General features: G+C 39.2%; 1 protein-coding gene across 1 annotated transcript in view; it reads left to right on the forward strand.

The window, feature by feature from the left end:
• Window positions 1–15634, forward strand: part of ZFYVE16 (zinc finger FYVE-type containing 16) — a 50742-nt gene that overhangs the window by 17013 nt on the left and 18095 nt on the right. Inside the window, exons 4-6 of the mRNA XM_045022123.1 lie at window positions 4941–5037; window positions 6607–6783; window positions 7862–8004. Of these exons, the coding sequence (XP_044878058.1) occupies window positions 4941–5037; window positions 6607–6783; window positions 7862–8004 (417 nt within the window). The remainder of the gene's footprint in view (window positions 1–4940; window positions 5038–6606; window positions 6784–7861; window positions 8005–15634) is intronic.

Below are 15634 nucleotides of genomic sequence, written 5' to 3' on the forward strand. Positions count from 1 at the left end.
CCTCATTCAGTGCAGATGAATAGTGCTTAATGAGCAGCAAGCTGCTATTTAATATTTTATATTATCCTGGTTCAATGTGTGACCCCATACCTTATTTACTGCACATCATTTAAAGCCTTCTCTGAATTCATAATTAATTTCCTCATAGGCTTCTCTGTGACACTCCATCACAATCTGAGTGCTTCACAAATAATAATACATTCTATTTTCACCTCACTCCTGTGAGGTGACAGTATTATCCCTGTTTTACACACAGGAAGCTGTGGCACAGAGATTAAGGTCAACAGTGTACACTAATTTTGGGTGCCCAATTTGAGATGCCTAGAGCCTGATTTTTTTTCAAAGCACGTAACATATTATTTTTACCATTTCACATGTTCAAAGCACATCTCCCATAGATTCTAGTTAGAGCTGAGTGTTTAGCATTCTGCATATTATTTCACAGGTGGTCACTAACTAAGCACCCGGGGTAAGTTTGATTTAAACAAGTTGTCCAGAATCACATGGGAACTCTATGGCAGAATCCAGTTCTCCAGAGGATTATTCAACTGTCTTAACCTGCTGTCCCCAGCCTTGTTCACCACACACCTTCTAAATTCTGCAGCAAATAAGGCAGTGGTATTACACACATTTCCTTCATTACGCAACCCTGTTTCATCCTCACAGCAGTTCTACCTTGTGCTATGACTGAGGCAGGAGTCCTGTTAAAAAAAAATAAATATATATATATATATATATATATATATATATATGATTATGTAATGGCAATTGTATCATAATGCATACTCATAGGGAGACCATATGAATTTCTGGGCAATATTAATTTTGACATTGCCTAACTTTTGAGTACTTGACTTTACAAACTTAATTTTTTCATATCTTTTTATCTATAATTTTGTTTGTAGCTTTTTTAAAAGGTAATCTGAAAAAAAAGTAAAGTTATTTCATAGATTTATATTGATACCACAGGGTTGAGTAACAGAGTTGGAACTTTTAGATCCACAGCACAGACATCTGCCATTTTAGCTCATGGTAACTGCTCACTGACAGCAGTAGTAAGTTGTCATCTGGTATGTGAACCAGACTCTAAAAGAGGATGAACACTCATTTTGGTGGTAGGTTTTACAGCTGTCTTGCTGATGACAGAAGTATGTTGAGATTTGGGAATGTTGGGTTCCTTTTGAAGTTCTGGAGGACTGTGTTCTCTAGTGGTCACAGATCCTCCTGCCCCTGTTTTTTTCCCCAAGTCTGACCCATTCTGTGTCTGTCCCTTCTATCCCACTCATGTCTCAGTAGTTCTCCTCTTCCCCCCCCATACCTCATACCATTCTCCTTGCCTAGCTAGTTTCAGTCTTTTTTTTCCCTCAGTGCTCCCCCATCAGAGTCACATCCCAGTCTTCTTGCCTAGCCAATCCCAGTCTTTCTTCTTCCCCATAGCTAGTTATACGAATCTACTCCCTGTCCCCAATCTGTGCTTGTCTCTTGTCTCTTCTGCTTGGGAGTCAGCTGTTTCTTCATCCATATTGCCTGAGAGCAGAGGAGAAATAGTCTTCCTGCTCCAAGTTTTGGTGCTTGTTGCTATGTTACCTGCAGTTGATGTTCCAGGCTAAAGTCCTGCCTAGCTCTTGCAGCCCTGTACAAATGGCATTTTCAGAAAACTTAGCTTCCAAACTCTTAATAAGTCTCTACTGAGCATGTGCAAACTGAGACCCTGAGGTGCCCCTGTATATTCTCAGATGTGAGATAGATAGTCCCTGGTGTTGAGCTGCAAAAGCACCTTGAAAAGCCATATCCTTTGGCCCCTTCTGTGGTGTGTTAGATCTTGTGTGAGAATGATGTCATAGTCCTTTTTATAAGGGTATAGACTCCCCCACAATGTACACAGTTGCTTCACTGTTACTGCAGAAAATGAATGAACCTGCTTCCATCCAGTCAAGCTAGGTCTTAGTCTAATTGACCAATTTCTTGTAATTAAGAGTGGCGTAGAAAAGCTCAGTGTACATAGCCTGACTTATCCCAGGAGCCTTCAGAGCCTTTACTGGGCCTAGAGCCTTGTAAGAGCTATAAGAAGTATGTTGTTTGCAGTGATGTAGAAAGCACCCACCTTGGTGCCCACTTCTGACACCATTGCCCTTGCCCCAATGCCATACCTTTCCTCCAGCACTGATGCCTCTGTCTTGGCACAGTAAGTGCATGCAAATGCCTGTTGAGATTAAAGGAAGGAGACAAAGAATCTCATTACAAGAAGGTAAAAGCAGAAGAGAACAAGTGCTATTCTTTGTATTTCCTGACATATGAAGGTCTTGGAAACTCTCATGGCACAGCTGTAATCTCGTTAAGTTCCTCTGTAGCCAGTGTATTGTCATCAACTAACTTGGACCCCTCATTGATCTGGATGCTGGTAACCCCTTTGATCTCTGTAGACCTGAGTGGGAGTCTACCTTCCAAACTACTAGACCCTCTCCTCACTGCCTATCACATACTTTTCTGCGGCTTGACTCTGTTCTTGTACCAAATTCTCTGGTCTCGATCTGGAACCATCTCAGAGACTTTCAGCCCTTTTGGAAATGAACCTTTAAGGTCTCCAGTCTTGACCTTGATACTCTGCACATTTGCCCTTGCCTCAGATCTAGACATCATGGAAGCATCTCATGCAGGGCCCTCTTGAGTTCTGTATGTAGGGCCACATGAGGGACTTTGGTGGCAACATGACCAACTCTGGTACTGACCTGTGCGCTGGCACCTATACCTCTTGTGGTACTATTCCTCCTTTGGCATTGATCCTCTCACAGCTGCCTCTTCACCTGGCACTGATTCACCCTTCCTTGCTGACACCAATACTAACCCTGGACCCCTCACAACTGCAGGAGGAGCTGCTTATATCTGAGGAATTGGATGAGACGCCTTTGGTGAAACATATAGATTGGTGCTTCATCCATTTCCCCTCCTGATAAATGGACAGTTTCAGGAACTCTTGGGGAGGTAGGCAAATGCTCTCGAGTTGCAGTTTCACCAGAGACCTCTAATCCCCCATTTGACATATTGCAGATGCAGAGCAGAGAGAAGCTTGCTCTGCCTATCAGCTCTGGCCTCCTCAGTCCAGCCAAGGATATCTGGTTCTCTCCTTTCTTATCCCCACCTGTATCAAAGAAGACAGGATGTATCCCAGACTAGCTGAAGGACATACATTTTTACTACAACACTTTTCATAATTCAAGACTCCCTGACAGATTCCTCCCCCCCCCCCCCCGGTCCCGCCGCCGGAGCTGCAGGCGGGATTTAAAGGGCTCTTCCGGGCTCCCCACCAGGGTGGGAAGCCTGGCGGAGCCCTTTAAATCCCGCCCGCAGCTCCGGTGGTGGGACCGGGGGGAGGGGGGGCATTTAAAGGGCTCCACCGGGCTCCCCGCTGCGGAGGGAAACCTGGCGGAGCCCTTTAAATCCTGCCCACAGCTCTGGCAGTGGGACGGGGAGGGCATTTAAAGGGCTCCACCGGGCTCCCCGCCACGGAGAGAAGCCTGGCGGAGCCCTTTAAATGCTCTCCCGCCCCCCCCCCCCCCCGTCTCGCCGGCCAGAGCTGCAGGCGGGATTTCAAGGGCTTGGAGTTCTGACTATATGCGGTTTTCGCTTTACGCGATAACCATGGAACGGAACCCCTGCCTAAGATGCGACAGACCTGTATAAACCAAGCAGTTCGGTTGACTAGTGGGCTTGATTCTTCGTCGACCTATGCCATGACCTTTGCTCATCTGAACATGGGTGGTAGGTTATTTAAACACTAAATGTACAGACAAAATTGACCATCCCTTCTCCAATGCTCCAACAGTTTAATTGTGTGGAAAAAGGACAACATCTTTAGGGGAGACGCTTTGCTCTCCCTTTTCCTGCCATCACAGTCATCTTGGATGCTTCCAGTCTGGGCTGGGTTGTGTATCAAAATACATGATCTAAGCAACATCTTCTGTATGCTTTCTGTTCCATTCCCTTGATGCCCAGGGTCATAAGGAAGATCAGGCTTGATTGAGCCAACTTTGTGACCTTGTCAGTACTGGTATCCAGGTCTTCTGCAGGTGGCCAGAGAATATCCATGCTTGCTGCCTGTGTCTCAATATTAAGGAGAGGGATTCTGCCACTCAACCTAGATAAACTTCCCCTAGCAGTATGGAGGATAATCTGCTGCATAATGAAGTTCCTGTTCTTTGAGGGTTCAGACCATCTCCTTACAATCCAGGAGGACTCCAGTCTAACATATGACCAAAAAAATGCAAGTGGGTTTACTATCTGGGCCACTGGATAAAAGGTTTGCTCAGTCTTAGGCTGGGAACTCTGCTGTCTTACAGCATCTTCTGCACCCTTAAGTCTTGGGAGTTATCCTTAACTTCTCTAAAGTTCCATATGGCAGTAATATCTGCTCTGAAGTTACATTAAGGTCAAACCCATCTTTTCTCATCCTACACTTTCTAGGTTTCTTATGGTCATAGTAAATGCATTTTCCCCCATTTAAGGAGTGGCCACCTTCATGAGACCTAAAATCTTTCAAAGGCTTATAATTTGGCCAAATTTAAGTGCATTTTCATGGGAACAGCAAAAAGTGCATTCTCAACATAAAGGCAATCCCTCCTAAACTTCAAATTCCTGCTCCAAAGCATGAGGATGTAGAGCTTCTCAATGAGAAACGGTTATGGAAATGTATTTATATGAGAGGACAAAAATTTCCACCCCAACCTCATTTTGAGAGATGGCTACACCATTTTTGCTGAAATGCAAAAATTTCAGCATGAGGCACACACACAGCATGGAAAATTTCAGCTCAGATGGTTAGCTTGGTAATTATACAAGTAAGTAAAAGTTGCCTGGCACTTCTCATTGTAAGACTGTCTTAACTATAGGTGGCACTACCATATCCACGTAAAATGTTTAAACTAGATTTTGTTCTGACCCAGGTGTTCTGTGGTGTTTGTTGCAATCGGAAGTGTAAGCTGCAGTACACTGAAAAGGAAGCAAGAGTCTGTATTGGCTGTTACAAATCTATTAATAAAGGTAAAAAGTTATTATCATGGTTTTATTTATTTGTAATTATTTCATCAAAGGAGAAAAGTTAAGCAAAATTGTTATTTTAGGACTGAAGGATGAATCTGTGTACCCAGGAGGAAGCATTTCCTTTCTAAGACAGTGATTGAAATGTTGATAAAATTTGCCTGTCTAGTAGATGTCAGTGACTTCAATCTTCCATCTTCATTCTCTGCCACAGCCACAGTAATTATGCATATACTTGATGGAGAAGCATAGGATTTCTAATGGAGCTAGAGTGCTGCTGTTTGGTTGGCTGGTGTGGGGTCTAAATTGCAAAAATACTGCATGTAATTCCTTTCCCAAGGTTGTGTGTGTTGAGGCAAGCAACATTTTCAACCTTCTGTTTAGCTGAAGAAGTCTTCATCAGATTGTTCCCAAGACCGTGTCCCCCTAGTCCACTCTATTATGCCTCCACTTGTGTCATAAATGTTTGTCTAAATGGACTGTGCAAGATTGTGCAGTCCTTTTGAGGAAGGTTAAATTGTGCGAAGATGTGACATAATTAGTATTGGGAACAAGGGTGAAGCCCTAATTTCTTGTATTGAAACATTTAACAAAGATAAAAGAGGAGTGCATTCCTGTTTTATCTACCATGGTTTTTTAATCATGAATCAGATTAATTTCTTCCTTTTTGATTATCCTAGTTAAAGCTTGTTTTTACTTGTAATATTATCCTGCCTGTAATAGAAGAGTTAAGCACCTAAATGTGTTTGGTATTGAAACTCCACTATAGACCCTTCTTTACCTTTCCCAATATGGAGAATATGGGATTTGTCAGTACTTCACAAACATTTTCACAACTGAGCATGAAATCAAGCTAGTGTGATTTGTGATTAATAGATAGAAGAACATAGTATCACTACTTAAGTTGAGAAATCCTTAGTCTATTTTTTTAGTCTCCGTGAATATCCTTCTCCGTTTGATTACTGTTGTAAATTATAGGTTTCAGAGAGGTAGTCGTGTTAATCTGTATCAGTAAAAACAACAAGGAGTCCTTGTGGCACCTTAGAGACTAACAAATTTATTTGGGCATAAGCTTTTGTGGGCTAAAACCCACTTCATGAGATGCATGGAGTGAAAAATACAGTAGGCAGGTACAAATATACAACACATGAAAAGATGGGAGTTGCCTTATCAAGTGGGGGGTCAGTGCTAACGAAGCCATTTCAATCAGGGTGGATGTGGCCCATTCCCAACAGTTGACAAGAAGGGATGAATATCAGCAGAGGGAAAATTACTTTTTGTAGTGTTAACTTTTTGTAGTGCCCACAAAAGCTTATGCCCAAATAAATTTTAGTCTGTAAGATGCCACAAGGACTCCTCATTGTTTTTGTTGTAAATGAGGTATGTGTAGTTGCAGGAATTGCATTGTTTTATGTATGGTCATTGCTGAAGCAAAAGGCTATACAATGAGTGTCCATTTCTAGGTCTAGAAGAAAAATAGCAGACAGGAATATTTAATTTAAAATTTGAAGCAGCTGTAAACATTTAATAAATGGCATGATCTTAAACACTAAGTGCATTTTTTCCTTTTAGCACAGGCATTTGAAAGGATGATGAGTCCAACTGGTCCTATCCCTAATTCGAGTATCTCCTCTGAATGTTGTTCTACTGTTCCACCTTTGCAGGAAGCTCAGACAGTTGACACACCTAATTCTCCTTCATCTTCTGTTTTGTTACCTATCTCTGTACTTAAACAACCAGGTGCTGATGGTAAGCTAAGTAATTTTGAGTTGCAATCTGCTATCTACATTTTCTAAGCTGTTCAGCATATATTCTTTCAACACATACATAGAATAGATGATTTTGCAGAATGGCTAGATTTCTTTAATTAATCAGTGTAGCCGTTGAGAAGAAGGATGCCTTTGGGGTTAAGATACTGGACTGGGATTCAGAGAAACCTGCTTTCAATTCTGAGCTCTGCCATGGACTTGGGCTCCCTGTGTGAGCTTGGACGAGTCACTCAATCTTTCTTAGTTCTTCATCTGTAAAATAGCTAAAGGAAGTATTACCCTGTCTTGTCTAGTTTGGTTGTAAGCTTTTCAGGGTAGGGACTGTATCTCACTGTGTCCAGTGTATAGCACAAGGGACTGTGATCTCAGATGGGGCCTCTAGATGCTACAGGAATATAAATAGTACTAAAACAAAGCAAGTAGTTGGGTGACAAAACATTCTCTGGCTAGAAGTGATAATGGATAAAGCACATCTTCATCTTATTTATGTCAACTACACTTCTAAATTTTTTCTACTTACTACAAAAATGTCACTGATAAAAGATTAGATGTACTTAGAGTATCTTTAAAACAGAAAGTGGTAGGTTAGATGAATTGCTTTGTTGATAAACTATTGTCTTGTATCCATGATACGTTGCCATACTTCTACTACTCCAGAGGTAATTGATTAAGTAAATAGCAGCCTGTTTTAACTAAATAGGAATTGATGCATTAACTATTGCTTGGTTACTTCTGCTGCTGGTGTGGGAATGTCTTTGCCCACAGTTCTGCTTGACTGATTGGAGAGAATATCAGTTGTGTGTGTAGGGTGACTGCTTAGTTCCAGTAACTTTTAAATCAGAAAATTCCCATGTTTTGGAGAAATATATGTAGAAAGATGCATCACGTGCACTACAAAAATCTCTGAACTATAATTGTGGTTCATACTAAATCCAACATGCTTAATGTAAAATCTTAATTTGGAAAAAAGCCTGAAATTTTATACAGACCCTTTTGCTGCTGGAAAACTGTGGTAATACCAAATTAGTGTTCTGTTCTTTTTTTTAAACCCATTTTAGGGCTGTGCGCCAGAGAACAGAGGAGAGTCTGGTTTGCAGATGGTATTTTGCCTAATGGTGAAGTTGCAGACACAACAAAACTATCTTCTGGAGTCAAGAGGTCTTCGCAAGAGCTGAGACCAGTAAGCCCCGACTTACCAGAGGTGCATATGGTATATTCTCTAAAGTATACACGGATTCATGTTTTTCATAAATAAAAAGTTGATTGTCTTTAAACAGCTTTGTTTGCCCATTTAAGATGACACTCTCATAAATGCAGTGTTATGTGGCTTTGACTCCTTTCTGGCCAGTTGGGTTGCATCAATTTTAATCAACTTTTTCATTTGTACTTCAGTTATTTTCTAAAGAAAGATACATTCTCACTGGTTGATAGAACCATTAAAACATGTTGAATTACAACTAAATAGAACCTTTACACTAGATTTGATACACCTTGTTTGCTACCTTGGAAGTTACATTGTAGCTATATACATTTATTTAAGCAATTATATAGTTTAATGTTTTCAATTATTTGTAATTGTACACTTTTAGTGTGTGAGAACATGATGAATGATATGTTGCTTATTTAGGTAATTAACTTTTTGCTCATTATTTGTGTCAAGCTGCATTAGGATGGTAACTGGAATTTAATTAAACACAAAATAGCATACAAAACTTACTAAACAAAACAACCTTAAATGTTTTGGATACATAAACTTCTCTTGTCAAAACAAGTTTCATATTTTACAATTAAATGATTCATTAAAGGAATAGAGGGATTAACGGTAGTCAGTGAATTAAACTGATTATTTCAGGTCATCCTGGGAAAATTTTCAAATATGCCTAAGTGAAAGTGATTGACTGGAGCTTAAGTTCTTACCTAAGTCTCTTGAAAATGAGACAGCAGCCTCTTAAGTTACTTAGTTGTCCTGAAGACTTTTAAAACTAGTAAATCTTATCCCCTCCTTCCTCATTTTTATTCATAGGTTTACAGACAAGTTTTCCTGCTTTTTGAACTCCCAGTAGATTTCTCAACATTGACTGAATTAGTCAAAATGGAAAAGATTCTTTCTATGCCTACTTTTGTCAAAAGCTGGTTTAGCATTTCAGCAAACTCTGGTTCCAGGTGCTTAGTGACTTCCACCAGTTCAGTGGTGTGACTTTTTAAAAAACATCAGCAAACATGTCTGCTTGAATGGTTTACCTCCAGCCCTGAAACTTACCATGGTTGGCATGATTGATGGATGATTATTAGGTACCCATGCCATAGCAGCATATCCTTCAGGAGTTAGGCACCTACTCTAGGACTTTGGGTTGAAAATATTGGCAAGAAAATGAGGTGGAATTAATCTGTTTCTTCACTACCTGCAATTTAACTTTGTTGTTGGGTATTTCTTTCTGCAATATCTTTTGATGTTCTTTCCAAATTTCAACAGCATCAGTAGCAATCTTTCTGCCGATTGTCCAAGGCAATGGAAATAGGTTTAGTATATTCAGCATATTGTCTGTCTACATTTTGCTTTTAGTCTGAAGTTGACTGCTTTCATTGTGATAGTTCCATCTATTTTGTCATTAATTCCTTCACAATTTATCAGAATAGTCTAGTTCTTAATAAATAGCTCAAAAGAGTCAATCACTGAATTCCATCATACATCTTGGGGGAGAATTAGTTTGGATCCTTCAGCTCTCTTCAGTAAAGCTGAAGCAAAGTGTGTTGTTATGGAAGAATCTTGCAGTTTCAACATTTTCCTTTTATTCCTGGAGTCGTACTTAAGTCTTTGGCTAAAAGCTACATTAAATGAGCACAGCTCATATATGGTTTCCTTCATTATCTTCTTCTAGATTTCTTCTCATCTTTGCTGTATTTGAAGCATTATCTGTGACAAAGCTACACTCTTGACACTTTAATTTGTGGTCAATTTGTTATAGCTTTTACAGTTCTTTCTTTTAAGTAGTCTGCTGTATGGGCATTTCCTGATTTATCAATTGTTTCTGTAAAATAGGCAATGCCATCTTCCGTTGTCACACAAGCACATATTACTGGATCATTGTGTATATTGCTCCATCCATCAAGACTTAGATTAACAAATTTCCCATCAATGTTTTCTGCACACTGATTAATTTCCTTCTCATACACTATATCCTGCAACATCCCAACAGTGTCTGTTCTGCTAGGTGGAGTGTAGTCTGGTCATAATGACTGAACCATGTCAGTGAAATGCTTGTTCTGAACAAGATGAAAGGAGAATTTGTTGCATAAATGAACTGAACAATCTAGAGCCTTGCTGGAATTTGCTGGTGCTGAATACGATGGTTGATGATAATGAAGAAAATCTCTCTCTTTTATTAACAGGTCATTTACTGTTTGACGTGTTTAGTTGCAGCACTGCTGGTGGTACCAGCAGATATTGCAGATGATGGATGTGAACATCCATCTTTATATTTAAACTTTACTTTTAAACAGGAAATCTTCACCTAGAAGGTCTGATTACATTGAGCAAGAAAAAAAATCATTCCAGAAGTCCAGCAATAATAGTAAAAAATTAATTGATAAATACTCCCATAACAAACTAATAAACCAATTACATTATGAACAGACACTTTGAAATTTGTAACTAAGGGTACGTCCATACTACCCGCCCGGGTCGGCGGTTGCGATCGACTTCTCGGAGTTCGATATATCGCGTCTCATCTAGACGCGATATATCGAACTCCGAACGCGCTCCAGTCGACTCCGGAACTCCACCACCGCGAACGGCGGTGGCAGAGTTGATGGGGGAGCCGCGGACGTCGATCCCGCGCCGTCAGGACGGGTAAGTAGTTCGAACTAAGGTAGTTCGAGTTCAGCTACGCTATTCGCGTAGCTGAACTTGCGTACCTTAGTTCGAACCCCCCCACCCCAGTGTAGACCAGGCCTAAGTAATCCACCCAAAACACAAATTTATGACAATAATCTAAGTTGTCATTTACTAGCATATTAACACATTGTAGGGAGTCCATAAGAATGGTACCAAAATAAATTGAGTAACCAGCTGATACATATTGCTCAGACAGGTCCACATCATCATCTTCAAAGTCTTTGCCTTCTGAGGAGTGTTTTTCATAGTGTTTCATTCTGTTAACCAGGCCTTGCATCTCTTTGTTGCAACTGTTTACATTTGGCACATGTTCCTTTTTTATCCAGATCAGAGGTTTCTGAATTTTTTGAAAATATTCCCAAATAGGTTTGTTTGTTTTTTGTTTTTGTTTTTGTTTTGTTTGTTTTTAACAATATACAGCCATGACAGTTTTTTCCTCCAGTTCCCAGGTGTGTAAATACTAAAGGCTGCACTTCAAAGAATATTGTCTCTTCTTCTCATAGTGTCCTGCTTTTACACTAGTGTTGCTCCTTTCTGGTTACACACCCTGCTCCTTCTCCTTTGTTAAATAATTACCTGAACCCTCAGAAAAACAAAAAAAACTAACAGTACAAGATTTCTGCTTATGTAATCTGCATGCCTTTTGCATTGCATTATTTTGTTTGTTTAGAGACCGAGGGGGATTTCTGTTTGTGTACACATGCAAGGAGCCAGAGCAAGGCCATTTGCTTGAAGTGCTCAGAAGCAAGGTCAGGTAGTTACTGGGCAGATCAGTGTTTTTCCTTGAGCTGGAGAGTAAGTTTCCATGGTGGGTGCAGTAATAAATATTTGTAATTTTGAGAACTGAGCCAATCAGAACTCAAGTAGGGAGAAACTATAAAATAGGAGTATGAGACTAGCTAGGTGGGCTCAGTGGATGATCCTGATGAGATACATGATGATTCCTGGAATCAGAGGTTGGGTCCCAGCACTTGTGATGACTTTGCCAGTCTCTTGCACCCACTAGCAGAACCCCTGGGCCCCCGACAGGATCAAGCTCTTAAGGTAGTACATTACTTATGTGCCATATTTATAAAGCTTTGCCTCAAAAGTTAATTTTTCCCTGCTGCTTTCTGTGTATAGAAAAGCCAGTGTTATTGATAGAGGCTCATGGATTCAACATACTTATTTTTTATTTAATGCTTAAGAGATTATAAGTAGATTAAGTCTTAAGTAGGGCTGTTGATTAATCGCAGTTAACTCGCAATTAACTCAAAAAAATTAATCAGTTTTAATTGCACTGTTAAACAATAGAATACCAATTGAAATTTAGTGGATGTTTTTGTACATTTTCAAATATATTAATTTCAGTTACAACACAGAATACAAAGTGTTGTATTATATTATTACAAATATTTGTACTGTAAAAATGATAAACAAAAGAAATAGTATTTTTCAGTTCACCTCATACAAATACTGTAATGCAATATTTTTTATTGTGAAAGTGCAACTTACAAATGTAGATTTTTATTTTGTTACATAACTACACTTAAAAACAAAACAATGTAAAACTTTAGAGCCTACAAGTCTACTCAGTCCTACTTCTTATTCAGGCAGTCGCTAAGACTAACAAGTTTGTTTACATTTATGGGAGATAAAGCTGCCGGCTTATTTAAAACGTCACCTGAAATTGAGACAGGCATTCGCATGGGACTTTTCTAGTCGGCATTGCAAGGTATTTACGTGCCAGATATGCTAAACATTCATATGCCCCTTCCTGTTTCGGCCACCATTCCAGAGGACATGCTTCCATGCTGATGACTCTCGTTTTAAAAAAAAATGCATTAATTAAGTTTTGACTGAATTCATTGGGGGAGAATATTATGTCTCCTGCTCTGTTTTACCTGCATTCTGCCATGTATTTCATGTTATAGCAGTCTCGAATGATGACCAGGCACATGTTGTTCATTTTAAGAACACTTTCACTGCAGATTTGACAAAACGCAAAGAAGGTACCAATGTGAGATTTCTAAAGATAGCTACAGCACTTGACCCAAGGTTTAAGAATCTGAAGTGCTTTCCAAAATCTGAGAGGGACGAGGTGTGGAGCATGCTTTCAGAAGTCTTAAAAGAGCAACACTCTGATGCGGAAACTACAGAACCCAAACCACCAAAAAAGAAAATCAACCTTCTGGTGGTGGCATCTGACTCAGATGATGAAAATGAACATCTGTCGGTCCACACTGCTTTGGTTTGTTATCAAGCAGAACCCGTCATCAGCATGGACGCATGTCTTCTGGAATGGTGGTTGAAGTGTGAAGGGACATATGAATCTTCAGTGCATCTGGCACGTAAATATCTTAAGATGTGGGCTACAACAGTGCCATGCAAATGCCTGTTCTCACTTTCAGGTGACACTGTAAACAAGAAGCGGTCAGCATTACCTCCTGCAAATGTAAACAAACTTCTTTGTCTGAGTGAATGGCTGAGCATGAAGTAGGACTGACTGGACTTGTAGGCTCTAAAGTTTTTTACATTGTTTTGTGTTTGAATGCAGTTATTTTTTTTGTACATAATTCTACATTTGTAAGTGAAACTTTCATGATAGAGATTGCATTACAATACTTGTATGAGCTGAAATGAAAAATACTATTTGTTTTTTTACAGCACAAATATTTGTAATTAAAGTAAATATAAAGTGAGCAGTGTACACTTTTTGTGTTGTTTGAAATCAATATATTCGAAAATGTAGAAAACATCCAAAAATATTTAAATAAATGGTATTCTATTATAGTTTAACAGTAATTAAACAGATTTTTTTTAATCTATTGACAGCCCTAGTCTTAACATATTTTTTTTATTAAATTCAGCTTTAATCTTACAGGTTTATTTTTTAAAATAAATTATTATAATTAATCAAAATCCAGGTTAAATAAAAAAAATCTCATTTTATTTTAAATTTATTCTTTTTTAAATCCACCCTGCTTTCTGGAAAGGCTTTTGGGTAGCTGTTCAGTGTTTATGTTGAAGTTGTAGAGTAGGCCACATTTAAACAGAAACCATGTGGATAAGAGTATGTTCAGTGTATTGTGTCTCCATCCACTGCTTGCATCCGAAGAAGTGGGTATTCACCCACGAAAGCTCATGCTGCAAAACTTCTGTTAGTCTATAAGGTGCCACAGGATTCTTTGCTGCTTCTACAGAACCAGACTAACACGGCTACCCCTCTGATACTTGACACCATGCAAGGCACTGCATTTAGCCGTATGGAGTGGAAATCCATCAACCTCATGAAGAAACTTGCACAAATACAGACCCACTGCTTGCATCCGAAGAAGTGGGTATTCACCCACGAAAGCTCATGCTGCAAAACTTCTGTTAGTCTATAAGGTGCCACAGGATTCTTTGCTGTGTCTCCATTGAAACTTTAAAATTACGTAGTTAAATGTTATGTAGAAAATGTTATGACTCCAGTTCTTCTGCATAGTATTAAAGTAATTGTTTTTGGCTATAAGTATTTCTATCTTATGGAATTCTGAAGTCTATCTTTATTAACATGTTGACAGTAAAAGTTCCCTTTTTTTTTTTAATGATATAAAAAATTGCTTCTGTCTTTAAAAACTAACCTGGTTCTGCCAGGAGTCGCTTAATGCCCTGGCGCACCAAGTTAGAATTGAAAATAATCTGACTTTTTGATGTTCAAACTGAATAGAAAGGTGAGGGTGTTTTTGGGTATTTTGTATGGGGGTGGGGTATTTTGTATGGTGCACTCACATGCCTTATTTTTATGGTGCTGGCACAGGGCGGGAGCCGGTCTCTTGATTGTTCCTGCTGGGAGTGAGAGAGGCTCCTGACTTTCCATCCCTTCCTGCCCCGCCATATCATACCAACACTTTTTTTCTTTATAATTCAAAAAAATGTTTTTATTACTTGCATTGAAATTGTGTCCCATTGTGCCAGCTGTTCTACAAAGATGTGGTCTTTTGCAAAGAGCTTATAGTTCAAGAAAGCAAGAGAGCTGTAGAGACAGCAGGAGTGGGATACAACTTGATATATTCAATTGTTGTATAAATTAGCAAATTTAAAACATAAGGAAGCAGTTATCCTCATCTGCTCATGAAATAACAAGCCCTTAGGAAATAATTTTTTGGTGTTCAGTTTTCTGTGTGCGTATTTCCAGTACCAGTGCTTAAAACAATGGCACTTCTGTCACAACTCAGTGCACGCTGGGAAACTGCCAATTCCAGGAGAGCTGCATTGATGAAATGGAAAAAGAAGGGAGGAGGGAAATGCCTGGGCTGATGGTGTGAGATTTTAGTTTTACTTTAGTCATATGGGAAAAAACTGATGTCCTTTTTGTGCTGCTTCGTATCTCCACATCCTGTCAGCTTTACATAATTCACTGAGGGGTCAGCATAGATGTGACACCTAGAGTAAGAATGAGCAGTACTATTAAATGCTGGAGTAAGCTGTTATTAGTAAATCATGTAAAGATAACTGTCTGGAGATACTTCAGGTCCAAATTATGGCAAATTACAGTATTCAAGAGCCTTGCAAAATAAAGTCATACTGGTAACTCGGCCTAGTTGTTCGTAGTCCACATGGCTAGTAATGTAATCCTTGATTGTGTTGTGTCTACGGAGTGTCTCATACTCAAAAATAGTAGATGCTCCACTTTTAGGTATGAATTACGATAGAACAGGTAAATATCAGACTAAATATTATACTAATTATTTTAGACTCAGATATATTTACCTGTTCCGTAATATGTATTAAAGATGCAAAAGTGCTGTAATTTTCAGAGATGTGGCTTGCTTTCTGTTTTAGGAAAATATCCCGTAAGATTCTCTATATGACTGTATACCCTCTTTGTTGGCTGCTTTTGCATTTGAAACACTAATACAGGAGAATACTAGTGCTGTTCAGGGATGGTGAATAACAAATCTAATCAACAATC

The sequence above is a fragment of the Mauremys mutica genome, chromosome 6 (genome assembly GCF_020497125.1).
Source record: "Mauremys mutica isolate MM-2020 ecotype Southern chromosome 6, ASM2049712v1, whole genome shotgun sequence".
Lineage (NCBI taxonomy): Eukaryota > Metazoa > Chordata > Testudines > Geoemydidae > Mauremys > Mauremys mutica.